The 20,105-nt window shown below is 41.8% G+C and overlaps 1 protein-coding gene across 2 annotated transcripts in view; it reads left to right on the top strand.

Moving 5' to 3' along the window:
* Positions 1–324: 324 nt before the first annotated feature.
* FRY (FRY microtubule binding protein) overlaps positions 325–20,105 on the top strand; it is a gene marked incomplete at its 5' end in the record, with an annotated part of 329,102 nt that continues 309,321 nt past the window's right edge. For both annotated transcript variants that reach the window (XM_082675865.1, XM_082675864.1), the window contains one exon: positions 325–529. In XM_082675865.1, coding sequence (XP_082531991.1) covers positions 325–529 — 205 coding nt within the window. The remainder of the gene's footprint in view (positions 530–20,105) is intronic.

Below are 20,105 nucleotides of genomic sequence, written 5' to 3'. Positions count from 1 at the left end.
TCTATGGCATCGCACTAATAAAACAGAAATTTCACACAGTAACCATCACTTTTATTACCCGTGTGCCACATCTGTTCAACTTCCTCAGTCTTCTGAACCTAATGATATTTTGGATCTCTCCTCCCTGGTGCTATTAGCGGTGGATAGGAGGGGCTCCTTCGTAATTCTACACCTGTTCCAGTCCACACCCATCAACTTGCTAAGCTTCCCAGACAAGTGCGGGGTAAAGCATGAGAACATCTGAATCTGGGGTGGAGACGCAGATGGCTGAGGCTGGGCTTGGCTTTTCAGATTTTGTGAAGAAAATCTAATGTATTTCCTACCATGGCAGTTGATGACGGCAATTTATATTCCAGGACGAAGAACAAACTAAATTCATCTCAGAATGATTGTAAATCATCGAGACGGAGTAGCCTGCCGCCTGAACTACTCATAGGAAATGACATTAAAGGAAGACTTCAGAGAAACATTAAAAACTTGGAACCCGTTCACCTGAGGCGCCCGAAAAAGAGACCATCCATATTTCCAGGTAGGATTTGTTTCTGTGGATGCCTGCCAGTTAAAAAAAACACACCAAAAGCAACAAGGACTGTATTTCGTTTGTAATGATCAGATGTGTTACATTTAAAACGAACTCGGGACATGTTTGAGTATAAAACATAGAATGATTCTTTCATCTGAAAGCACCCCCATCTTTTTTTCTTTTCTTTTCTTTCTTTATTTTCATATCTTTAAGGGTCTGGAAATAGGCGGCTGTTTTATTCTCAGGCAGCAGGATCAGGGAACCGCTTTGCTTGCAGTCCTGGAGAATGCCATGCCGCCTTTCATTCTCTGGTGTGTTTTCTTTATTTTGCAAGATTATGGGATTGTTCAGTGAAGCTGATATTTGTGTGCCCCAGAAATTAACACCATTAAATACTCGAATGCATGCTTCAAATTCCTGTCTTGCATCAGAGCCTGAAACATTTGTAGTAAAGGGCTCAATTAAACAATGTGGATGGTGAAATGTATTGGAGCACAGAAGACTCAGGGATTTCAATCTTGATAAAGAGACTCTGATGGCAGCTTTAGATGTCCATGCCTGGTATTAGAGGTGTGTAAGCTTGTAGAAGACGCCTGTGATTGTGAACTCTCACGGAGGTGTCACTGGTGGGTGTGTGGTCACTGGAGAGGATGAATTATTTAGTCAACTTATTTCACTACCGTTTGCATTGGAATCTCCTGGAGAAACTGAAAGTGGCCTTTTTGTTTGTGATTGATTGATTGGAGTCTTTAAGGAGGATAGATTAGACACAACTGCTGAGGGCTAACTCTGTGATGATAGAAAATAAACAAGAATAATTCATTCAAGCTTTACTTCATCATGAAAATGAAATGAACCCCCCTAACAGTTGAGTTTTTTTAAAAAATATTTATCTATTTATTTGGTTGTGCTGGGTCTTAGTTGTGGCAGCTGGCTCCTTAGTTGCAGCTTGCCAGCTTCTTAGTTGCGGCATGAGAACTCTTAGTTGCGGCATGCACGTGGGATCTAGTTCCCAGACCAGGGATCGAACCTGGGCCGCCTGCGTTGGGAGCGCAGAGTTTTATCCACTGCGCCACCAGGGAAGTCCCACAGCTGAGTCTTTATATGGAGGTGGGAGCTCAATGGATTCTTGTCTAGACTGTGTCCCTAAATGGTACTCCAAGCCACCTCACCGACCCCTGTGGCCTTCAGGTACATTATTTTTTCTGCCTATTTCTGCTGCCATTCCCCTTCTTGGGGACAGCAACAGGAGATGGACTCTTAACATCCTCCCTATCTGCTAGGGTCTCCAGTTGACAAGGTAGAGAGTTGTCTGCCCAAAGTTTGAACAATAGTGGCTACTTTTCTTTTCTAAATTCCCTTTCACATGAACCACAACTTCATTGTCATGTAGGTCTCACTAACTTCTTTTTACAGTGGTTGACTTAGAAATGCCACCAGGCTGCAAATGCCACCACAGCTCCTAAACATCAGCTGAAAACAGAAATGTACATAGGTTGTGATAACCATTCCTATGTTATATGCTGTGTGGTTACACATAAAGAGTGGATATAATGTGGGACCTGAGCGTCAGAGAAATTAAGATGCAACTCAAAATTAGTAACTGGCAAAACTACGGGTCAGACATGGGTCTTTTAACTCCAGTGTTGAAGCTGTTTCCCTCTGTTACCCTGTGCTGCGTTGTCAACTGTTGTTCTCATTTGTCTGATGAGATGCAAGATTGAAGACATGTCAGCGTTCCGATGTGCATTCACTCTGACCCTTACATACACACAGTCAACTTTATCCTCTCTCTCAAGTCTCCTGTTTTCAGTCCTGCACTGAATGATTGAATGGTGGGTTGATCAGCTCATTCATTCACTCATGAAATATTCATGTAGTTCTTGCGCTGGTCTAGGGTGGACCTTGAAGAACCGAGCTACATGGTACTCTTGTGTTCTTATCTCCCGTTTCTCCTCTAAGGGCCGTCTCACACTGCAGATAGTTATCTACCCAAAATGCAAATATGTTTGGGTCATTCCCTTACAATTCTTCGGTGGCTACCCTCGCTCTTCAGATAAAGTCCAGACTCCTTAAAGTGAAGTACACGAGACTGCCTACCTGGCCGCTGCTTCTGTCCCCGGCCCATCTCTTTGCTCTCCTCCCCTTGCAGTCCTGCAAACTCAGCCAACTTTAGATCCCCGTGGTCCATAATGCTTGCTCTTCTAGGGTAGGTGCTATATAACCTACCTGCGTAGTTTCACCCAACTAATTCCTACCTTGGCTTCAGGTGTCAGCTTGATAGCCCTTGTAGGGAACGTCTAGGAAGCTTTCCTGACCCTCCCATCTGGGTGGGGTCCATTCTCCGTCCTTCTCATAACACCTGGACTTTTCCCTATCACAGCACGTATCACATTGTATTGTAATTATCTGTTTACTTGTCTGTATCTTCCACTGGCCAGTGAGCCAGGGACCATATTAGTCTTGTTAACCATTGTGTCCCTTGTACCTATCACAATGCTTGGCACATAGCATGAACTAATAAATATTTATTCAGTTGACTCAAATCGTGATGGACAGAATGAACCCTTGGCATGCCTTGTATGCTCTGCTTTCTTCCACTTTCGCATCCTCCCTCACCTCCCAACGCACACACAGGTGCACACACACACGCCTGTGTTCCTGTTATGCCCTTTCTTCCATTCTCCACCTGGGCTCCGAGGCCTAATTCAAGACTTCTGTCTTCTGTAATCACGCAGTCTTCCCATCTCTTTGAGTTCTCCTTTCATGCCTACCACTCACCTCCTTGGCCTCAGTACTGCACAAAGAGTCCTTCCCTTTCTTCCTGGGATCGTGTTCAATTGTCTTAGGTTGTGAGTGGGTTCGGTGGTCACTTTGTGGCAACTAAGTTTCTATTTGTATAGAAATTCTTTGAAAACAGGGGCAATATCTTATATGGCCCAATTGTATCCGAGAGGGAATTGCACATAGTAGGTGGTCAGTTAACATCTGGTGGTAAATTAACTAATTTGCTGTGAGGCTGTGTCCATCCTGTGGGGCCTATCTGATTCTAGCTCCAGGAAAGAACTAGTTGGCAGTAGAGACTATCAAAAGGGAAGGTCTTTATACTGATTTTCATCACCATATAGGAACTCCTGGTGGGGGAAATGCAGGTACCCCTTGTCTCAGTGTGTAATTCATTTGTTAAAACATGTGTTAGGATTCTGCTATATGCCAGGATCATTCTAGACCTTGGGAAGAGAGCAGAAAATAAGACAGTTTCTTATGTGGCTGATGGGAAAGAATTTTCCTAGCAGGATGCCTTGCATATTGTGCAACCCGACAAATACCTCTTGAGAAAAGGGGTGAAGGGGGTACCATACTCACAGCAGTGAATCTTAAAAATCAAAACCAATACATTTAAAAATCATATTTTTATGATTTTTACAAAAACATCAAAAACTAACTGTTTTTCTTCCCTTGAAGAAGCCTCAACAGTAGAACTAGTTTGAGTTGCTCAGTTGAAGTTCTTCCATCTCGGCTTCACCAGACCAGGCATTAAGAGTGTAGGTAGGTCTCTAGCGGGCAGCTAACCTTGCTTCCTTGTCCTCCTGAAAGAACTCCAGCAGCTCCAGAGCAGAGGGCTGAGCTCCGTGAAAAAAAGCAAAGGAGGAGAGAGATGTGGTCCTTACACATACCACATCCATAGGCACGTCAGATTGAAATGAGCATCTCATCCTGCACCTAGAAGAAAGTGGGGCTCAGGTGCCAGGTGTCATGGGTTGTTCACTCAGCACTCGTAAGCAAGCAAGTTGGTGTGTCTGATCAGCTCATTCTTAAAATATCCTACTGATTTTACAATCATCTGTTTGAAAAGCGAGGAGCCATCTGCTTGGAGGAAACAGGCAGTTCCACGCACTTCCTTGTTGCTTAGTCAGAGGATGAGTGTGGGACCTCGAGGAGGAGGGCCCTCTGGTCAGGACTCACATGGCAGACAGGCCAGCACGTAAGCTAACCTCCATTCTCCTTTTTAAGTTGGTTCTGTTCCAAAGGGATTTTTTTTTAAAAAATCCTAAACAATCTAAAAAAAATTATTTAAAATCATTTTAATAAAAAAACAGATTTTGAACATTTTCTAAAGTAAAACTCCTTTTTTTTTTCTTGCTGTATGTAGGATTTTATTGGAAACACAGGGAAGTAGTAAGAACACTGGCAGCTAGATGGTTCCAGCCTCCCTGAGGGTGGCCAGAAGGATACAGTGCAGCTGGGCAGTTGGGTTCGGGCTCCCTCCTGGGCGCCTGCTTATCCCAGGCACAGGGAAAGACACTCTGTAATTAAGCCCGCCTCCTCCAGTTGTGTGCTCGATGTTAGAATTCTGTCACTCTGCGGACTTTCCTGGCTTCGCCTTCCAATGCAGGGGGTGCGGGTTCGATCCCCTGTCGGGGAACTAAGATCCCACATGCCTCGCGGCCAAAAACCAGAACATGAAACAGAAGCAATATGGTAACAGATTCAATAAAGACTTTAAAAATGGTCCACATCACCCCCCCAAAAAATCTGTAAAGAATAAAAAAAAAAAAAAGGAATTCTGTCACTCAGAATCCCTGCTGAGTAGTGATTTGATGACGTTTCAGCAGGGCCTTTCAGGGACAAGGAGGACGGGGGAGGACCTCCTTAAGGTTGCACCGTAAACAGTGCTTCCTGGGAGTGTGTGCAGTTGGATTCAGTGGCTCCTCTTGGTGATGACAGGACCCATGTTTCGTACACCTGGGTGTCTTTGATGTGGGAGGTGCCCTGGAGGTGGTGAGGTGTGCAGGCAGGGTGGCGGCACGTGAGAAGCACCATGTCATGGCCTCTCCGGAGCCGCACCCCCGTCCATCTGGTGGTGTGACTTCCTACCACGGCTGCTTCCAGAGGTGGCTGTGCTCAGGGCCTAAGACAAGGGAGCCTCAAAGGCACGAGTCTGAACTTGTCCTCTCATGAAAGGATTTCAAGACAAAGGATTTCACCAAGGAAGTATCTACCTCACAACTGGGTTCACGTTCTGATCCCCCATCTTACTAAACGTGTAATGGACGAGTCACCTGATCCCTGGGAACCTGTTTATTTCTTCATCTGTGAAATGGGAGCGAAAACACCAGTGTCACAGGGTTACCTGAAATGCAAATGAGATAGTCCGTGAGGATGAAATGATACACAGCTGGAATTGACTGTGTTTTCTTATTCTTTGTTGATATCAAAGGTTTTGTTTCACATAATTTGTGCTTTACATGGGTGGGTGGTAAGTGTAATTGGAACACTTTTGCAAATCTTCATGGATGGAAAGTTATCCTAAGTCGTCAATCAAACCCTCTGCTAAGGTAAATTATTATTATTATTACTTTTTTTTTTTTTTTTTGCGGTATGCGGGCCTCTCACTGTTGTGGCCTCTCCCGTCGCGGAGCACAGGCTCCGGACGCATAGGCTCAGCGGCCATGGCCCACGGGCCCAGCCGCTCCGCGGCATGTGGAATCTTCCCGGACCGGGGCACGAACCGGTGTCCCCTGCATCGGCAGGCAGACTCTCAACCACTGCGCCGCCAGGGAAGCCCTGCTAAGGTAAATTCTATATAATGAGACACCACTAAAAGACCTATTAATTTTCCATGAAAAGAGGGTAACATGGAAGCTCTTCTTAATAAAAATAGCCATATATTTTCTCAACATGACCTCATTAAACGAGAGTATTGTCATGTCAGGCCTCTGAAAATTGTTCTGTATTAGAAACAACACTATCTGTGATTTCAAAACTTACTTGTGGCCTTGTGTTCAATGATTTTGCCTAACTTTGTCTAACACCTTGCTTTGGGAAATTCAACTTAGGCTTTTTTTTTTTTTTTTTCGGTTGCACCTCGTGGCATGTGGGATCTTAGTTCCCCAACCAGGGGTCAAACCTGTGCTCCCTGTAGTGGAAGCACAGAGCCCTAACGACTGGACCACCAGGGAAGTCCCAGCTTAGGCTTTTCTTTGAACTAAAAGTTGGAATAGGATGGTCGTTCATTCACAATTACATATGATGTATAGCTTATATGTAAGATTAAAAATGAACTCACCACTTGAAATGAATCTTTTTAAATATTAGGAGTATTTAGACTTCCAAAAGTTTTGAAAATCAACGTTTGACATTTTGATTTAAAATATTTATAGCATTTCTTACTCAAAAATACTAATGCAACAAAGACTGAGGTATCCTGTTTCCTTAAATAATCGTATTTGTTTTATGGATAAGTTTATTCAGGGAGGTGAAATTTCTGTTCTTGTTTTGCTTTGTTTTTTTTCTAAAAAGAAACAAAGCCAAAAACTTAATGAGGATATTAATGGTAAACCAGTTACTTTTAAGAAAAACAAAAATGCTAGTACTAGTCACATGTGTGATAACCAAAGGGAAATATGTTTTACCTTTATGCAGGGACACAGAATAAGCAGAAGGCATTAGATTTACGGCTTGACTTCAGGTTTTTCCTCCTTGTCATAAAAAAATAAATAAATACAAATATACGGTTCTGAATGCAGGACTTACGATATAAGTATATTGAGAAGTGGCTTAAATGCTCCTGTTCTAAAAGCAGTTCGTTTCCGTTTGCTGATCTATAGCAAATGTATAACTTTTCAGATTTGAGAGCTCCCACACACTTTTCTTCCCATTCTTAAATCTAACACTGTAAGGTCTAGTAGTGACATCTAGACTATGAAAAGATTGTGTTTTTACATCCACATAACTTTATATTTACTCAAGATAGTTCAGTGATAATTTTAAGCATTTTAATTGTTTTCATAAATAATGTACTTTTAACAAATATTTAGCAGGGGATATGGCCATCCAGTCACTCAGTTATGCAGAGAAATGACCATACCCCAACATTCTTTTGCTTCAGATACTCTGGGACTCTGTACAGAATGTTTACCTTCAAAGTTTAATTAGAATATCTCCAGCATTTCTTTAAAATCTAGGAGCTTAAACAGGTAGTCATTTTTGGGTGACATGCCTGGAAAAACTCTCATTACAAGATGGTCAGAGTGTTTTAGGTCACGACTTCCAAACCTTTCCATCCTAAGTGGGGCATGAGTTAATTTTTTTGTGCTGAACAATAGATTGTCAGATTTACCTTTGAACATCCTGGGAGTTCAGAGCACAGAGATGGAGGAACTACAAAGGTGGTATGTACTTTTGTCAGTAGATCAGATTTCTCCACGTTGCTCCCTCAGCTATCAAATCATGCTCTTCTCTCCCACCCTGATACTTAAGAAAGACTAAGTCATCTTGATGGATAATAAATACTGGATGGCGTTTTGGAGTAATTGTGGGCCAGAAAGATTCAATTCAAAGAAACATTCTTTAATTTTAAGTATCAAAATAGTGCCCAAGGATAAATGGAAGATATGCATATGGGAAGGACTACAACATCTATTCAACAAAAATCTAAGCTATCTTGCTGAACGACTACTAGATGCAAAATGCTGCGGAGGACAGGTTGATGATTAAGACACTGATACACAGCAATTTGTTCTCCTTTCTAATTTTTTACTAGGAGAGCAGGGTGCACTAATTTGGGTGTTCATGCTTCTCTGGCACAAGTGTTTAAGCTCTGTGTTGCACCAGCTAATGGCAATACTGACACCGTGTCATCTGGCACAGAAACCCTAATTGGCAGTGAAACATCTCCCTACAGGAAAGTCCCAGGGGATCTTAATTGTCCTCTGCATCAGGGTTTCTTTGCTGGGAGATTGTTTACCTTTTGTAAATTGTGACTCTTCTGCACCCTCTAAAACACTTCTGGCCTGATCAGCCTCCTGGACTTGAGTTTTTTCAGCTGAGGAACCTGAGCACAATGAGGAAAGAACACCAGGGCCTGGTGACGGCCCTGAGTTCAGATCCAGCTCCGGGAAGGACAGGTGGAAGAAAGCCACGCCCCTCCCTAAGCTCTGGGCCCCTGGGCAGGGCAGGCAGATCCTGGGGCACTGCTGGCATCTCCGTGCTCCCCTTCAGGCCACACTCCGCTGACCTCCCTCATCTGGGCTGGAAACAAAATAAAGATCAAGCCTCCTGGACGCCAAAAACAAAAACAAAAGTCAGTGAGAAAGAGTTATAAGTCGAGTGGTCCTCCCCGGGGCCCAGCTCAGGAAGGGTTTCCAGTCTTCTGAGATTTTCAAATGCTTATACAACTAAGGGACTATTAACTGAGCAACTTAAGGCATTCATTTTCAATTAACTGCACAAATGCAAATTACTGGAGAAGTTTTTTCAGAATCCACAGGCACCAGCCCTGGAGATTTGATTGAGGAAGTCTAGGCTGGGGCTGGGCTTCTAACCGCTTTGTGAAAATTATCCCCAGGTACATGGGACGTTTGTCCCATCCCCTAGTTGAGAACTGCAGACTTAAAGGAAGTGGAAAAGATCCTCAAAGATCAAAGTCATTCTTAAACTATCCCCGGTTCACATGTAGGAAGCAGTAGGCATCTATTCATGGCAGGCCCCCGGCCCTGCCTCTTGTCATTCAGTCCCCTCTCCCACACACCCAGCCATCACCACCCTCAAAGGTCAGTGTATTCTTGGGCAGGAAGAGAACCTGTATTTTCTCTCCTAATAGTGCCTGGATTTGAGTTCCATTATATACAGGCCTCCTCCTGGTTCCGCCTCATAATTTAACACACTACCATCTAGGTCTTTGTTGTAACCCCTGCTCACAGCAGAGGGTAAAACACTAGAACTGTTTCTGCCACCTCTTGATCAATTGTTAAAATGTTAACGATGTGCTGAATGTTTGTGTCCCCCCCACCCCAGAATCCATATGTTGAATAATCCCCAGTGGCATGGCATTTGGAGATGGGGCCTTTGGGAGGCAGTTAGGTCACGTGGATGGAGCCCTCATTAATGGGATTAGTACCCTTGTGAAAGAAAGACAGGAGAGAGATGATCTCTCTCGATTTCTCTCTCTCTGTCTGCCATATGAGGACACAGCGAGAAGTCAGGAAGAGGGTTCTCACTAGACACCAAATCAGCCAGCACCTTGATCGTGGACTTCCCAGCCTCCAGAACTGTGAGATGTAAATGTTTGTTGTCAGAGCCACCCGGTCTATATTAATTGGCTATAGCAGCCTGAATTGACTAAGCCAATTGGATGAATGAGAAATATTTGAGTCCGTAAGAGAAGAAAAACTCTTAATACAACAAACAAGTAATATAAGAAAATATAGAAATGTTCAGTGAGTGAAAGTTGATGAATATCGCGCACGATACTTAGTGCTGCAGAGAAATTGCATTATTCGGAAATAAACTATAGCGACTTATTTTCTTTTGTTATTGAATCACATCCATCCAAAATAAATAGCAGTTGGGCAACTTCTCAAAAGAAATATTGCCAAAATGTAATTACTTTTAATAAAGATGCCACAAATTACTACATAATTATTTAAACAAAAGGCAGTGCAGTTTTGGAAGACTGTAAACATCCCGACGTTGTGACCTTATACTTTGTCTTAATTTCTGCTGAATTAGAAAGGGCTTTGCTGTTTCAAATATACCCATGCTATTCAGTCCTTCAGCAAAAAAGTAGGTGACTAAAGTCTGTGTGCTTAACCATGCTTGACGAATGTTGATAATGATAGAAGCCATTTTATTGGTGGTAAATCAGCTTCTGATTTCCACACCAAACACTCCCACAAGCACAAACATGGTTGGGCAGGAGGCAGAGAAGTGGTCTGGAATCATATCCTTCATGGACAAACTGAAATGAAAATGCAAAATCTCCATCAGTGGGGTGCTGGTTGGGCGTAAGGGGGTACAGAGGAAGCCCAGAAGGCATTTATCTAACATGCTCAGAAGAGGGAACTTAAGAAAAAAAAAAGCAAGCAAAAAGAAAATAATGTTACATCTGTCCCCCACAGCAGGAAATTTGCGGGGTGGTTTTTATTTTGAACATTTTACTGCTATGGACGGGGCAAAATGACTTGCAGAAATGAAACTGTTTGGTGCTTGCCTCTGTGGAGTGGGGAAGCTCCCTGAATGTCACCGAGATGGTGAAGAGGGAGGGTGGTGGCAGGAGTGTAATCCTTGTTTATTTGATAAGTAATGGTTCTCTCTTTAAAAGGCTCTTTTAAAGTTTCCCGACCTTGAAAATAATGATGAGTGAACACAAGACTGGATAGAGTGAGATAGAAAGAGTGGAAAATTTCTGTTCCATCCTCTCCCCGACACAACAACGGATTCTATATCTCTATCCAACCACTGCCTCGGGGGATTGACTTATTGGAAATTGAAGCAGTGGGAGGGAGACAGAGCCAGCCGGGAAGAGTCCATTGGCTTCTCATTGTCACACTCCTCCTTGAAAGGCTCCCCAGCTCAGCCTGCATGTTATTGCTTTAAAACAGTGTTAGGATCTAGCTCAGTTGTATTTGCGCAGCAGAGATAGAAATGACCAACATATGAGCTGTTGATGTTCAGACAGAAGTCCAGCATTGCATGTTGCTTTCATTAAGTTGGAAAATACAGTGCGTAGAAGTTGATGAAAAATTTACTCAAAAATCCACCACACTCTTTCAGGGGCTATAGTAGAGGGGTACATATATGGTTCTGCTTCTTTAAAGTGTGGACATTTGAGATTAACACTGTAAAATCGATTAATATGTAATTGTGCGCAAAATACAGATTAATCAGCCGTCTGGAATTCTGTCCCTGCTCTGGACCAGAGTCTTTACAGGCCTGGGATCTTGCTTACTGTACAGTACAGTTATCATCTTAACATCCCACATTGCTGTATGCTACTCATTGCTAAATGGAATGGCTCATAACATCTGTTTAAAAGCAGCATAATGAACTATTCCATAGTTTAGGACTTTAAGTTTTAAAAGTTATAAAATGTCATGAATTTCATCCCAAGTGGCAATATTTCTCCAATCAGTTTTTAAGGAATATGATTAGATGAGAAGTATACCTCACTTTCAAAATATTTTAATTTCATCATTGAGAAAATTGGAAGGACACCCATTTTAAAGTCGTGGGGATTCTTCAAGCTTCGATCTTGCCAATTCTGGGCATTAATGAGCTAATTCAGCTTTTTGGTCATCATTGCTATTGTTTTATTCAATGAGAGGGCATCTTAGAAGACTTATGATGTTTCTCCAAAAGTTGAATTCTTAATTCCTTGCTAATTATTCATCTTATAGATACGTCTTTGAGTCCTGGGATTTACTTTTTTTTCAGAGCTCAAACTGCAAAAAGTGCTTGGTGGTTGTGTTGTTGAAGAACTTAGACAAGCACTTGGCAGGGAGCACAGTGGAAAATCAGAGCATCGTTGAATTACGGATCTGAAAGAAATCTTAGAGAGCATCTAATTCAATGCACTCATTTTACAGATGAAGAAATACAGACCTACACAGACAGCTTACATTGAGGGTCTCCTGCTTCCCAGCATAATCTTCACGAGATCATCACCAAAACCTAGTTTAAGAACCTCTGGGGTCATTTTTTGTGAACAAGAAAGTGAGGAGAAAATGATGCCCACAGCTTTCCTTGTGGGTCCCAGAGACAAGCAATCCACACACCAGCCTGTGTTATTTAAGCCTCCACACACCCACCCTTCTGCACAGGACACTGCAGTGGAGAGGCAGGGCAGGGGGAGGTTGAAGCTTTAAAAGGTACATGTCAGTCACAGGTGGTGACACACCCAGCTGAAGGGTGAGCCTGGCCCAGTGCACGGCATCAAGATCTCAGCTGGCTTTATTTTTCATTCTGTCCTTAAAGAGATGAAAAGTCTGTTTCTTTGATGAAAGGAATCAAGCGAGAGAGGGGGAATTTTAGTTTTGGGAAACTTTTGTTCAAGGAAATGTACAGGAAACATGATTGTCCTCAGAGATGTGATCCAGGGGAAAACCTAGACCCTATATAAACATTTCTTTTGTGGGGGGAAAGCTGTAGGAATATTTTCCTCTTGAACGGTGAAAAGGTCTACTAAATTGTCATTGTTCTCACAGACTAAGATCACCATTCCCGTGTCACAGTGGGGAAGCTAAAGCATATGGAAATAATCTGTTCAATGTTAAGAGGGCAAATTGAGACAAGATAAGATTTCACAACTTTTCAGTTTCAAGTTCTCCTTCACCAGATATTCTCTGAGGTTTATTCCATTCTCATGTTCAAAAAGTTATAACCCAAAGCAGCTTTAAAACCCTGTATCTTAGTGATTGAACAAAAAATGTATATGTCTTTTTTTTCCACACAGGGTATAACCAAATCCCTAATTAAAAATCAGTTAATAAGGCCCCTGATTAAAGGGGCATCGAAGGTAGACAGTAGACTTAGCCTGACTGCGCTTGTGGAGCAGCTGTGTGCCTGCGTCTATCATTGAAAAGTAAATACTTTGCTCAGTTGAGGGAAATGTATTACTTTTTAAGGTTGTCAGGGCTCAATTTAATCTTTGAAAAATAGGTCACCCTGTTGTTTTGTGTGGTCCTCAGTTTAAAAAATTATCTAACCGCAGGTTCTATACCTCTGAAGGGGTATGTAATAAATAATCATTACTTTGGGAAAAGGATTCTACAAGAGCTCAAAATAAAGCAAAAAAAGGTGTTTTTTTTTAAAGCTTATTTCTTCTAAGCACTAGGGTTTGAAAATACAGAAGATTTTTTTTTTTTTTCTGTTTTAAAGTAATAGAAGGAGAAGATCATATAACCTCACATAACCTAAAAGTCAGCTGGGAGCAATTTGCTCTTAAAATTTAAGTAAAGATTGATCAAGCTTCCATGCTAATACCTACAGAAAGTCCCAGGCCCAGCCCCCAGATCTCTCTAACTTCAGAGACACTGTCCTTCTGCTTAAGTTCCTTCTTCTGCTAATTTTTTTTTCAAATATTTCCAGTTTTTATTTCTTTCTAGGCATATGACAGGATTTTACTTCCTTTCCCCTAGAATTTAGTATAACCATTTGACATTTTGTGGCCAGGGAATTTTGAGAGTCACAATTCAGTGTGTCATGATTGGGTGGAAATTTTAAGCACCGTATCTGAGACACCATATCCCCTTTCTTCTACTTCAGTGATTGTAGAAATTGATGTCAAGATAAGGCCTTCGTCAGCCTGAATCCAAAGAAGCATAAGTAAACACCCTGTAAATTCTGCAAATGTTTTGTTTGTTCTCTTTTGCCGTTTATGGATTTTCCCATTATCTTCTTATGCTGTGTGAATTCAGAAGGGAAGTTCATCCTCTTTCCTTGATTTCCACAAACAAAAACTCAACCATAAAAGCCTGTGTGTATAGCAGATTCTGTGGCTGTCCAGAGAGACAAAGAGGATGTAGGTTTTAGATATTCATTCAGCACAGACAACGCTGATTTAATATTAGATGTCCCTGTTCTTAAAAAGCCCTTTCAGCCACCCTGACATTTGAGATTTCTCAGTGCCTACTCTACCAGTATTCTTAACCCCTGGACATCTTTTTTTTTTTTTTTTTTGCGGTACGCGGGTCTCTCACTGCTGCGGCCTCTCCCGCCGCGGAGCACAGGCTCCGGACGCGCAGGCTCGGTGGCCACGGCTCACGGGCCCAGCCGCTCCGCGGCACGTGGGATCCTCTCAGACCGGGGCACAAGCCCGTGATCGATTCTTTCAAATTCCTTTCTACCACATCATCCCCAGAATTTCATGTTCTTCTCCCTCTGTCATATAGAGCAATTCTGATCTTACCAGCTGCTACCCCCAACTCCTCCTTTGGCCTATCACAGCACATCCAAAACCAATCTAGGTGCTCATCAAAATCAAAGGGCCATCTGAGATTACTTCCTTTAAGCCCATGGTCGTCATAAGGGTACATAAGAACCATCTCAAATTTTGTTAAAATTAAATTCAGATGCTGGCTCATCTGGTTTGGGGTTGGCCTGGGAGTACTTACTATTAATAGTTATGATTTGATTCTGATTGAGGGATCTTCCATTCATTCTTTGAGAAACTCTATAGTCTAATAAGAGTCATCCTCTATAGGAGGCAGCTGGATTCTAGATAACAGGGTTTTTCCTCCTTTACATATAGAGTGCACCTACAAAATCCTGCAAAGACCCCGCTGTGATTGGGGTTAAACATCTCCCTATCATCCTAGCTTTACCATCTTATGGTATAAGCCCAAGGTCACTCTGCTTAGAAGCTCTGTCAGTTAAAACTTTGGTAGACTCATTAGCAGGGGATAAGACTCATATTTCCTGTCTTAATAGGATTTATCTTGTCAAACATGTTTGTACTCACTTGAACAGGGCCAGTGACCCATGTAGCTAAGTTACACAGGGGACACAGCTTGCTCTGGGACAACCCAGGGTACTTTGCTTCCCATCTTCCAAAGATGTAGAACGGAAGACAGTCTTAAGGGATCAGGAATTAAGACCATCCTGGGTTAGCAGGTGTTCACATTATTTTATATTTTTAATACCCAGACTAGAGATGATTTCATATTGATTTGGGCAGCATTATTCAATGAGATTAGCTTTGTTTTCCACTCAGTTTACAAGATAGCTATGTCCCTTTTAAAAGCTAATTTAATTACAAACCAGAAACTGATCAGAGGGTTATTATAAAGTGTATAAATTATCCACACTATGAATTAATAAATTCTCTTACATAATATAATGCATTTTAAATAATTTGTTTTACACAAATGTGCACTTTTCAGGAAGTTGTCAACTGTGTTGTGTTAAGAAATACGTATATATCTATACTATCCTTCCTAATACATTTACTGTCTTTTGTCTAGTTTCTGTCATCCTTCTACCTCAATTCTTAGCTCTTTGATTAAAAGAGCTAAATTTTCTATTTTTTTAATGTCCCTGAAACATTTATCTAATGATTTCTGCCCTCAGTGGATGTTCAGGAAAATGCTTACGCCCCACCCAGAGCTGTGTCATACTCTTCCCTCTTCCAGTGACAGTGTGTGGACCTAGATACGTAATTTAGCCACCCTGTACACCCTAGAATATTCCTTGAAAAGTGGGATAAAAAATAGTATCTAATCTCTAAAATCTCTACTATTTTAAGGACCCCTCTGGAGTCTAGAACTGCATCCCCGAAGTAGTTCTCTCATCCACTGGTAGCTTTAATTCTCTTAAACATTGAGATATTCTGTAACACCCCGCACCTTCTTTCTGATAGTGCCTCTATCGTGTTTTAGCCCCTTTACTTTCAGGATCAAGCCTACACTCTTGAGCATGGCTTTGAAGACCCAGGAGCCCTCCCAGGCTGGCCCCGTGCTCAGAGGGAAGGCTTCGTCCCTGCCCCTGACCTTCCTGCACACATTCCGGCCACATGGAACCACTGAAGCCCTCTGGCCCTGCTCCCCTCTCATTGGGGCGGGTCTTCACACAGGCTTACTTGTAAATCTGCCCACCTTGCTTTTCTCTGTCATATTCTTTTTCAAGGCTGAGCTCAAATGTCACCTTATCTCTCAAACCGTCCCTTAACACTCCCACCCTCAGATGGTTTAGTTGTATCTTACCTTTTGTTTCGTACGTCTTCACACACTGTTATGGTGTTTAATGTTGTTTGTATCGTTAGTACCACCCCCTCTGTTCCAAGCCTTTTTCTTTTTTATAACTTTATTTATTTATTTATTTTGTTTTTGGCTGCGTTGAGTCTTCGTTGCTGTGCGCAGGCTTTCTCTAGTTGCGAGCAGGGGCTACTCTTCGTTGAAGTGTGTGGGCTTCTCATTGTGGTGGCTTCTCTTGTTGTGGAGCACAGGCTCTAGGCACATGAGCTTCAGTAGTTGTGGCACACGGGCTCAGCAGTTGTGGCACATGGGCTTAGTTGCTCACGGCATGTGGGATCTTCCCGGACCAGGGCTCGAACCCATGTCCCCTGCATTGGCAGGTGGATTCTCAGCCACTGCACCTGAAGGTAGATACTGTGTATCCCATGCATGAATGAATGAGTGAGTAAATGAATGAATGGATGCTTTTCCTATCTGTCTATATATTAACTGCCTGGTCTGTCTTAGCGATCAGTAACATGCACAAAGCTAAACTATTTCCCAAGAATTGATAGTCATCCTTAGTATTAGTTTTCCAGTGAAAGTGGTTTATTTTCCTCTCTCCAAATCCCTCATCACCTGGACTCCTGTTATTTTGCTCTTGCCTTAATATATCCCATTTCGAGAGGATTTTTTGCTTATAGTATTAGCTACTTCAAATCCCTTGCAGATTTAAGTAAGTGAGAAGTATAATGCAGCATCTTCTGAGCCTCATGTGAGCTGAATAAGATCTTTTTCCATCAAAGGCTGCATCATTTTTTCCACTTCCCTTCCCCACTTACTGTATCCTGGTTAAAACCGATGTCAGCTCTGTATGTGTCCATCATGTTGCCTAATGTTTTGAGTCAGTACCCTTTATTAACTTATTTTGCTCCTGCATCCATGATTGGCTAGAATTATTTGACAGCTTCTTTTTGGCTAACATAGATTTACAAAACAAAACTTTCTAATGCACTTCGCTTTTGCTGGTACCATTACGCATGCTGCAGTAGCAGAGAATATAACTGTGTTTTGTGCAACAGCGTGGAAGAGTTAAGTAGAAAGAAGGAAAAGCGACTCAACAAAAAGAGATAACTGTAAGCATGTCAGAGAATCAAAGTGAATTTCCTAAAATTATTAATACGGTGACAAGTATCTGCAACTTCTGTATTAAATCATCGGATATAAAGTCTTATTCCCGAGATAGCTCATCCGAATGATGGTTCTTTGATGTACGGAATGGATTGTTTTACCTGATGAAGCAACACAACAGAGATGTCAGGAATAACCAGCTTTACAGCTGACAGCAGAAGCCTTCGGGCCAGGACTTTATACGTTTGGCACAATTATACTTATTGTGTATCAGTGCTGTATAAATATTTAATAAAAGTTCCTCCCACACCTATTCCTGGCAGGTCAAGACCTTGCCGACTTGTCATGTCCGTAATCAAATATATTTTTCTGCGTTAATCTCTTGAGGCGTGGTACCACTCTTAGGCTGGGTTCTCTGGGACCACCCATCTGCTCTAGGCTTGGGGTGTGCTCTGGACGACTGGAATATAGAGAAATAGCTGTGAAAAAAATCTCTTCATTTTTAGAGTTCAGTGACTTACAGAGTGAGCTATATTTTCTCCTAAAGGTGAAACAGTCACCTTTGTTGAGGTTACACCAATACGTGGGCTTCTTCATCCAGGCTCTGTAACTCACACCTAGACTCTGGTGAGCTCACTTTACCTCTCCTGAGGTCAGTTTGCTCATCTGAAAAAGATCTAATCACAAATGTTGATTCTGGCCCCAAAGTTTTAGTGCACTGCCTATTTCCAGGTATAATATTGGTGCTTCTTTACTCAGAAGACATAAATTAGCTCATTCTTAAGTCTTTCTAGTGAATGTGAGAAATGTGCTACTACTTAAATATTTCATCTGTTGTCAGACTTTTTCTTTAAGAGGAATTTACCCAATATTCACTATATAGAAGAAGAGAATCATCATGGGAACAGATTGGAATTCCAAAGCACATACATGTAGAATACCATAGCTATTATGTGAATTTTAAAAGAATAACACCTTTAAAGTGATCGGAAAGAACAAAATCTACTGGCTCTGGGAGACAAAAGTCTGCTAATCGTGTGAACTCTGTCCCTTGGTTTCTTCATCAGTAAAATGAGATAAAGACGTAAAGGGAGACTTCCCTGGTGGTGCAGTGCGTAAGACTCCACGCTCCCAGTGCAGCGGGCCCAGGTTCAGTCCCTGGTCGGGGAATTAGATCCCTCATGCATGCCGCAACTAAAGATCCTGTGCGCCACAACTAAGACCCAGCACAGCCTAAATAAATAAATATTTAAAAAAGAAAAAATAAGACGTAAAGGGCCATTATGGGCAGTTACAGGAGTTTCAACTGGAAACTTTCTTGTAAAAAGATACTTCCAAGGCTGGTGTTTTGAGTTTTCTGACGGTGCTAGTGTCTTCGTCTTCGTCCCTCACACTTTCTGTCCCGATCCCTCTCGTGACTTTTGCCACAATTCCTTTATGTCTGGCTCCCTTTGGAGCTACCATCTGTGCTCATGCAAAGTGATATGTGTTGTCGGTGGTGCAGCAACACTAATCAGCCCACAGAAGGATTTAATCTGTCTTTTGGTTCCATCAACAACTTCCTCCAAAACCCCAAGTTTATTTGCCAAAAGTGAAGTAGTTAAGGCCCCATAAAAAAGCTGTGCAAATCCTTTTGGTTTTATTCACCTTGTCTTCCTCTTCTATCTGGGAACTCCCAGTCTGCAGAAGTTTTGTTTGTGCACCCTGAGGTTTCCAAGGGTGACTCGGGTAGACCTGAAAAGTTCTTTGGTCCAGGCCAACATCAGGATTATTTCTACCTGTAGTCACTTTCACTTTCACAGAGTTAAACAATCATTCAGGAAAGTGAACCCCAGGTAGGTTTTCCTGCAGGAACACAGAGAGCTCTGTCTACTGCACTGAGTCTTCACAGTCAGGTGACCCACACCTAACAGTAACTATTGTGCTTCCCATTACAATCATTTACACCTATGTTACTCTGAAGTTTAAATTATTAATATAATCTATTAATATATTAATACATGGATATATTATCATATAAGCCACTGACACTGTTTCTAAGTGCGATATGTCTTATTTATTCCTCTGAATGCCTTTAAAAATGTATACTTCTTCCAAGTCCCCAAATACTGATTTTGACCTCTCCATCATTGGCTAGGATCACCTTGCTTAATCCGATCTTCATTTCTATATTAGTAAATCTTGTAATTTGTATTGTTATGGTAATTTTTCCACATTGATTCCCCTACCAATAGCTGTGATTCATAGAAGAATCACGTACCAGTTCATCCATTCATTCATTCTGTAAATTCTTTTTGAGTACCTGCTACATGCCAGGCAGCGGACTAGAACTTGTTCATAAGTATTAAAGTGTCCAACTGCAGGTGTTCCTCATTTTATCCTGCTTCGATTTATTGTGCTTCACAGATACTGCAGTTTTTACAAATTGAAGGTTTGTAGCAATCCTGCATTGTCAGACAATGCTTAGCATTTTTAGCAATAAAGTATTTTTTAATGAAGATAGGCATGTAAACATAATGCTGTTGCACATGACAGCCTACAGTATAGTGTTAACATAACTTTTATATGCACTAGGAAACCAAAAAATTTGTGGGACTGGCTTTATTGCGATGTTCGCTTTACTGTGGTGGTCTGGAACTGAACCTGCAATATCTGAGGTACGCATACCTCAGCTGAGCCTTCAGTGACCCATATTAGTGACATCAAAGATCACTGATCACAGATCACCATAACAAATATAATAATAATAAAAAGCTTTAAATATTGCAAGAATTTCCAAAATGTAACACAGAGGCACAAAGTGAGCAAATGCTGTTGGGAAAATGGTACTAATAGACTTGCTTGAGCAGGGTTGCCACAGACCTTCAGTTTGTAAAGTAGCCAGTATCTACAAAGTGCAATAAAGTCAAGTGCAATAAAGCAAGGTATGCCTGTATTACTTCCTTCCATTCTGTCAATTTGCTTCATATTTTGGGGAGCTCTGATGTTTGGTGCATACA

The sequence above is a fragment of the Grampus griseus genome (genome assembly GCF_964374135.1).
Source record: "Grampus griseus genome assembly, chromosome: 18".
In the NCBI taxonomy this organism is placed as follows: Eukaryota; Metazoa; Chordata; class Mammalia; order Artiodactyla; family Delphinidae; genus Grampus; species Grampus griseus.
This window is presented reverse-complemented; position numbering and strand designations above follow the sequence as displayed.